Below are 7674 nucleotides of genomic sequence, written 5' to 3'. Positions count from 1 at the left end.
CGAATCCATCCATTTTGTGTAGATTTTGTTTTTTATTTATTTTAATGAAAACAAAAGAATCTAATCAAATAAAAAAGTAATTTTAGAACTAATTATAAATTATTCTCCTTCGACCACCCTTTCCATCACATTTAATTGTTTCTTTGATTGATTTTGATAATAATTGAGAAAAACATAAAAGAGAATGAAAAATAAAAAGATGATGGAAAAAATGAAAGTAGAAGTTAGAGGGGAAATAATTCGGGCATAATATATGTTGAGTTTCGGAGGGTTGCTTAACAGGTGTATGGGGGGATACACTTGTAGGCTATTTTTCGAAAGCTTTTGAAGTTAACTGAAATAGTATCAACTGATACTGAAAGAGTTTGAAGAGAATAGCAGTTAAACAGTTTCAGTTAAACAACAGAACTTTGACTGATATCCAAAAGGGAACTTCAGTCAGGATTTGAAATAGAGGAGTGTTATGAATCTTACTGATTATCCGAAGATTTATCAGTTAGACTAATAACACTGGCAGCGGAAAACTTAACTTTTGAAATAGCATTTGATTAACACGTTGTCAGGTTATAGTTTCACTTTGCAATTAATCAGTTTCAGTTATAAACAAGTTTGTGCACAGATAAGAAAGTAAAACTGAAAGCGATAAACAACAAAGAATTTTTACGTGGTTCGGAACAAGTTCCTACGTCCACGGTCAGTTAAACACACTGACAATCGCTCACTCTTAGCACGCCAAGACACAAGTACATTTTCCAGCGGGTGGCTAAGATCTCTTGGAGTCAGAACACTGGTATGGACTCCTCTCTACTCAAACACCCTTTCGCTTGGTTGAAAGGAGGTTCGAAGTACCAACTAGATTACAGAGAACAGACTCTCTGTAGTCGGAAACCTAAGGCTTTGGATATTACAAAGAAATTGCTTAAGGAACTAAGAGAATGTATGAAATCAGATAACTGATTTTGTTTTTGGGAATTATCTTATTTGATTCAAAACTTTTGAAGGCAGTTGTTGGGAACCTTGTGGAATATCTCAATCCTTGTTTTGATGATACCATAATCCATAGGTCTTAATTGTAATAGACTAGAACAGTTTTGAACTCAAGTGTTAGAGTTCGTTTCTAGTCTAGCTTGCGGTTCTGAAGACTAAAGACTGAAGACTGAAGATACCAACTGAAGTATCAGTTCGGAACTGATTACTTAATGCATGCCGCGTGGACTCAGCGGACTGATACTAAAGTCAAGTATCAGTTAAACCTTCTTCCTCGGACTGAACTTCCAACGTTCAAAGGAAGCCACGTACTCACAAAAGTACAGCCGCATTAAATGCAGAGATCTCAGGATCTCCTTATCTCTGCAGATGTCATTCCTATTTGGTGGCTACTTTATCAGAGACGTCACATCTCCTGACCTTCAAGAGAGCCGTTTCCACCAAACAAGGAACCTCGAAGATTGAAGCTGCAGCCCAAATTCAAAAAGCTCTCCAACGGAAGAAATCTTGAAGACGTTCTCCGCCAACGGATCTATTCAGGATCTCTCCTATAAGTAGTGCTCGAGGATCAACTTCAATCTTCACCGATTCAACAATATAAGCTGAAGCTCTGCCAAAATCGCTACTCAGCCTAAAGCTTAACCTCCCCAAAGCTTGAATCGAAGAAGAGAATTCCAAAGCCAAAATCAGTCACTGCTGATTACATACATTCTCTTGGACCTTAGGCAAACCCTCTGTTTACCCAGAAGCCAAGGTCAAACTTGCTCCAAAGAACTTGTTCTTTGAAGTACAGTTAGCAACCGTTCAAACCTCCTTTCAAGAAGAAAGAGTAGAGTGTTTGAGTGATTCGGACTTCAGGAAAGTACTCTGACTCTGAGAAGTCTTAGCGCGGGTTGTGCTAAGCGCGAGAAATCTGACACGAGTGAAGTGTGGGTACTGAAGAAGTGGTTTCTTCAGTGGTACGGTTGTGTGCATCCGGCAAGCACACAGATCGGTTTGCAGTGCACCTGTTAAGCACTTGCGGAGTGGATTGTTGGTCTGATCAACCGACCGTGGATGTAGGAAAGGGTTTTCCGAACCACGTAAAAGTCTCTGTGTTATTTACAGCTTTCAGCTTTACATTCTCACTTGTGTTGTTTCAATTGATAAACTGAATACTGAATAACTGCAAAGAGAAACCTAAGACTAACAACGTGCTCAACCGAGGCTATTACGAAACTAAGTTTATTTCCGCTGCGTATGATATCAGTCTGACTGATCTATCTTCTGATAGTCAGGAAGAGTGTTATCATCTCTGTTTAGCAAACTCGACTGAAGCCCTTACGTGCATCAGTTAAGTTCCAGTAACTTAACTGATAACTCCTTACTGAAGAGCTTTCAGTATCAGTCGTCAACCCTGTTTGGTTAAAACTCCTTTCAGTTAACAGGTGTCATAGTTTGTGTGTAAAGTTTCGTTTTGATCTCTATCTTGAGATCCCTCAGTTTGAGGAAAGAAAAATAGCCCATAGGTGTATTCCCCCCCATACACCTATTCGAGACCCTCCGGACCTAACAACAGTGAATGGCTGAGTTGCGATTTTGGCAGAGTTTCAGCTTGCGCGTTTGAATCGATGAAGATTGTAGTGTTCCTCGAGCTCTATTTACAGGGGAAGTCTTGAATAGATCCGTTGGCTGAGATGGTCTTCAAGAATTCATCCGTTGTGAGAGTAAATTGAACTTGGCCGAGGCTTCAATCTTCAAGGTTCCTTAATTTGGTGAAGAACTGCGTCTCAGAGATAAGGCGCCTCTGAAAAGTTATCACCAAAAATGAATACTCCGCAGAGAAATGACGATCTTCAATATCTCTGCATTTAATGCGGCTGTACTTGAAGGTGCGTGGCTTCCTTTATACTCATGAGTTTCAGGTCGAGGAAGAATGTCAACTGATACTTGACTTTAAATAGACTATTTTTGTGGACGAAGGGAGTAACATTTATTCTCCACTACTAATATACTCCCTCCGTCCCACTCCAAATGTCTCATTTTCTATTTTGGATTGTCCCACTTCAAATGTCTTATTTTCTTTTTTGGCAATACAATATCTTTTTATACTTAATATTTAAACAATTTCCACCAACTCATTTTATCTATTTTATACACATTTTTTAATATCCGCATCAAAAAAAAAAATATTTGAAACAAAAGGGAAAAAGTATTTAACAAATTTTTTTCTTAAAACTCGTGTGGTCTCTTACTGGGAAGTTACCGAGAGACCGAGGGAGTAGTAGCAAAGCAAAAGTTTTTTTTTTTGAGAAGAATATATTTCAGAAGTTTTTTCTTTTAGAAACTATTTTCTGAAGTTACTCATAATAGCAAGGCGGTAGCATTAGCAAATACTCCGATTTTATGGCGGCGGCGGGCGGCGGCGGAGGAGGAGCGGGAGTGGAGTGGCACCAGCGCCCGCCAAACCCTAAAAACCCAATCGTATTCTTCGACGTAACCATCGGCAACATCCCTGCTGGCCGCATCAAGATGGAGCTTTTTGCTGATATTGCCCCCAAAACCGCCGAAAATTTCCGGTAATTTATAAGCGCATCGTCTCAACTATATCTGATAGTGTTAGTAATTATGTAGTCTTATATGATGGTTAAAGCTTATTCAATACTTGAAGTATCTCGAGATGATTTTGATGTTTCTTAAACTTGTAAAATGTTGGATTTATTTCAAAGTTTAGAACGATGGAGCTTATGGAATGCCAGAGTGATTGAATTATAACTTACTGGAGAATTGAAAATTTGATTAAAATAAAAGCACGGCAAGTTAACAAATACTTGCTGAATTTATTCAAGTTCGTTCAAGGGGTTTGGAAGACCATATGCGTGTATATCCGAAGTTGTAAACTGTTATTTACACAAAGCTATATAAGTTGTTGGACATGCTGCTGGAGTTGTGTTTGGATCACCTTGTCAACCTTGACATTTTATTTAATTTTTTTGAGGTGGGGGTGGGGAGAGCAGTTGAGATTCAATGGATACCTTTCCCTTTTACACAGGGTACACTTGGGTGTTTCCAGTGTAAAAACTAAAAACCTTTATTCAGTAATTTCTATTGAAATATGTGTTGAGTAAGCGTTTCTGGGATGCTACTATGAATTATAAGTATTTCTTGGCTGTCTTGTGGTGTCAAGGTTTTTATAAGGACAAGGGACCAGTTCTCTAGGTTATTATTGTACTACTAGTTTTTAGTTCACATGCTATTTTTAATTTTTTATATAATTTGGTATGCTTATTTATATGTAGCGGTTGATCAAGTAACTAATTTTCTTGCTAGATTATGGACCTGAATATGCAGGTATTTATGTATTGTGGTGTACATGTTCCAACATGATTGATGATAAGAGAACCTTTCATCTTTAAGGAAACTGTCTGCAGTAACCTCATATTTTCTTCATTTTGTCCATGTATCTTCCAGATAATTTGACGTTTAGGTCCAGTGAAAGCTGAGTAGGCTTCTTTTTCATTTCAGATTTTCTTGTCCACTACGATTTGAACCATGATGTTACTACCATGTGACTTCATACATGAGAATCCATAGTGAATGTGTGGCCTTTGGATTAACTTCTAGCAGTCTTTTCTTATTTTTTGAGTGCATCCGTAAATATTTATGTCACTTCAGTCCCTGTGTTGGCATTCTGAAAAAGTTGACTAAGGTAGTCTAATGAGATGATCCAATTAGGTCTTGGTGTTCCATTTCAATTTTCTTCACTTTCTTCAGGTTTTTCTCTTATTTAATTTAATATCCCTTACTTACTGATGTTTACTTTTGTTATGTTTTAGGCAGTTCTGCACGGGCGAGTACAGGTTCGCAACTCTATTTTCATGCTTTATATCATGACCCCTTTATTGCTTGTACCATTTCAGAATATCTAAATGTTTGTCCTTGTATCTGGCACTGTTAAAAGCTAAGGCCAATGAGGCTACAAAATTTATGATGTTATTGTTTCTTCCAGACCGAGACTCTGCAACTCATTTTATATGAAAAAGGACACTACAAAATGTCATTCAGAAATGATGTGCTAAGACTGGTTACAAATCAAGAGCCATGGTAGAGTTATTATTATAACTAATCCCAAGCATTGAAATGTGAACTATAGAATACCAACATCATCTTCAAACAATATTTTAGAGAGCTTCCTTTGCATTGACAAAACTTTTGGCCAGAATTAAAGAGGGTGGAATGCACTTTTCAAGGAATATTAGGCCTTTGACTGTTCTTTACTCTATTTCAGAATGAAATTTTTCTAAGCTTCCTACCTGAAAATTTGGAAGAGCCTTTGAAGTTGAACACTGTAAATGATTTATTGATTTATAAAAAGAAAAAAAAAATAGCCTTAGCAGGAACAACTTGCTGCTGATACTTTGGTCCTTTCTTCTGTGTACAGGATTGTTTTTTGTTAGACTTTGACATTTTCCATAAATTTCCAAGGCTTCTTGGTCCTAAGTTGACTGTTATTCTCATTTACATTTGGTCCTGTTTATTTGTTGGTTTGTTTTACAGGAAAGCTGGATTACCTGTTGGCTATAAGGGATGCCAGTTCCATAGAGTAATCAAGGACTTCATGATCCAAGCTGGTGATTTTCTTAAGGTCTCTCTTTTTCTCTTCTCCTATCCTGATTCCTGTAATATGCTGTTTAAGTAAGCATTTTCTTCTAAAGTTATTCAGAAAAAACTATTATGAACCACCATTCCCTTGACCTTGACCATAAGCCATAAGTTATGAACTGTTGTTTGAATCTATGTTTTTGGTGGATACAGGAGCTCGTGTGTCCACTAGTATCATCTACTATCTAGGTTCAACCTGTTCACATACCAGACCTCAATCCGATATATGAAACCACTTTGAACAACCGAAATGATTATACATTTTGCTATCGACTTCTTCAAACACATCTACTGTTTATTCCTTTTGTTGAACACACGAATTTCTTTAAACACTTCAGTATCTAGCATAATTGGAAGGGCTTGTACGTGCTTTGCACATGAACTGCATATGTATTGATCTAGTTTATATATACTTTCTTGTCAGGGTGATGGCAGTGGCTGCGTATCCATTTATGGAAGTAAACTTGATGATGAAAATTTTATCGCAAAACACACTGGACCTGGCCTCCTATCAATGGTATGCTGCATTATATTTACTTTGTAGATTGAATTTCTTTTGTAAGTGAAGGTAACAAAGTCTATTTTGAAAGTTACTGAAGTGTAATGTGGCAATTCTCTCTACTACAAGTTCGTATAATTTTTTGCTTAACATGTAAATAAATTATTTGTTTTGCCTCCAGAAGCAAGTCAGTAGTTTTAAACTGAGATGATCCTAATTGATGAATAATTTTTTGATGCCTTGGAATACTGAGTAGTCTAAGATGTATATTAAAATATCAATACTAATCCTCAAGGTTTATTATTCCTAAGAGTATATTTTTGCTTCTTAGTTGAGAACTTTGTTACAACCAATAAACTAGTCATTTATACATATATTAATGCTAAGCCTGTGTATCAAATAGTTTCTTATTGCTGTCGCAATCAAATATTTTATGATTATATTATCACTTTAATTTGCCACTGCGGATGATTTATCTGCGTAATCTGACTATCTCGATCTGAGTAGATTGCTCCATTTTCTTTGGCAGGCAAATAGTGGGCCAAATACTAATGGTTGTCAGGTAAACATCTTATTACATATGTTTATGTTTGGACAAAAAACCATATCCATTGATATTCTGTTCTCTCATTCAAAGTTGAACTGTAGGAATAGTGTGGGTGCACGACCTTTTTTCTGACACTGAATTACTCCCTCCGTCCCGGCTTTTGGTATCCAGTTGACAACGGCACGGATTTTAATAAAGTGATTGATGTGTTATGAGTGGAATAAGGGTCCCACATTTTATGTGAGAGTTAAAATAATTAAAGTGGAGTAAGGGCCCCATCTACTTTTACCAAAAATAGAAATGGATACTAAAATGTGGGACGGCCAAAAAAGGAAAGTTGGATACTAAAAGCTGGGACGGAGGGAGTATTATTTAGCACTTGGTTGTCAGACGTGTAGATTATGATCTTTTACATATTTTTGTCACGTTGCATATTTTCAAAAAATGGCTGTTTTCCCAAAATTACACTTTCATGCCTTACAACCCCTCTTTTCTAATTGCATATTTATCTGATTATGGCAGTTCTTCATCACCTGTGCGAAATGTGACTGGCTTGACAACAAACATGTAGTCTTCGGGGTATGTGTACTCGTGTTTGCCTTCATTTTTTCAGTTCATTGTTAAATTAAAAATTCTACTATGGAATGAGTGTGATTAAAATACTTAAATTGGGATATAGATCTCATTGTAGTCATCTGGCTATTTATCTATTCTTCTGCTGCCTGCATAATTACACACTACTCAGCATTATTCATTAGCATAAGTTGTTGAATTATCTATAGCTGAAAAACCTGATTCTGATGCAGCGTGTGATTGGCGATGGTCTCTTGATTGTGAGGAAGATCGAGAACGTAGCCACTGGACCCAACAACCGGCCTAAACTTGCTTGTGTCATTGCAGAATGCGGAGAAATGTAGAGTCTGTGCTCAAACATTATTGTTAATTGACGTGGTAAATTTGGGGATTTATGACTGCAATGATTTGATCTTCAACTGTTGCC

At 36.9% G+C, this 7674-nt stretch overlaps 1 protein-coding gene across 1 annotated transcript; it reads left to right on the top strand.

Annotated features, from left to right (window-relative positions):
- The first annotated feature begins 3221 nt into the window (after nt 1-3221).
- Nucleotides 3222-7666, top strand: LOC131022452 (peptidyl-prolyl cis-trans isomerase CYP22). Its single transcript, XM_057951936.1, has 7 exons — nt 3222-3545; nt 4803-4826; nt 5524-5611; nt 6053-6145; nt 6657-6689; nt 7197-7253; nt 7481-7666. The coding sequence occupies exons 1-7, from the start codon at nt 3373-3375 to the stop codon at nt 7589-7591; spliced, it is 579 nt and encodes a 192-aa protein (XP_057807919.1). The 5' UTR covers nt 3222-3372; the 3' UTR covers nt 7592-7666.
- Nucleotides 7667-7674: the final 8 nt, after the last annotated feature.

This window comes from Salvia miltiorrhiza, chromosome 4, assembly GCF_028751815.1.
Source record: "Salvia miltiorrhiza cultivar Shanhuang (shh) chromosome 4, IMPLAD_Smil_shh, whole genome shotgun sequence".
Lineage (NCBI taxonomy): Eukaryota > Viridiplantae > Streptophyta > Magnoliopsida > Lamiales > Lamiaceae > Salvia > Salvia miltiorrhiza.
This window is presented reverse-complemented; position numbering and strand designations above follow the sequence as displayed.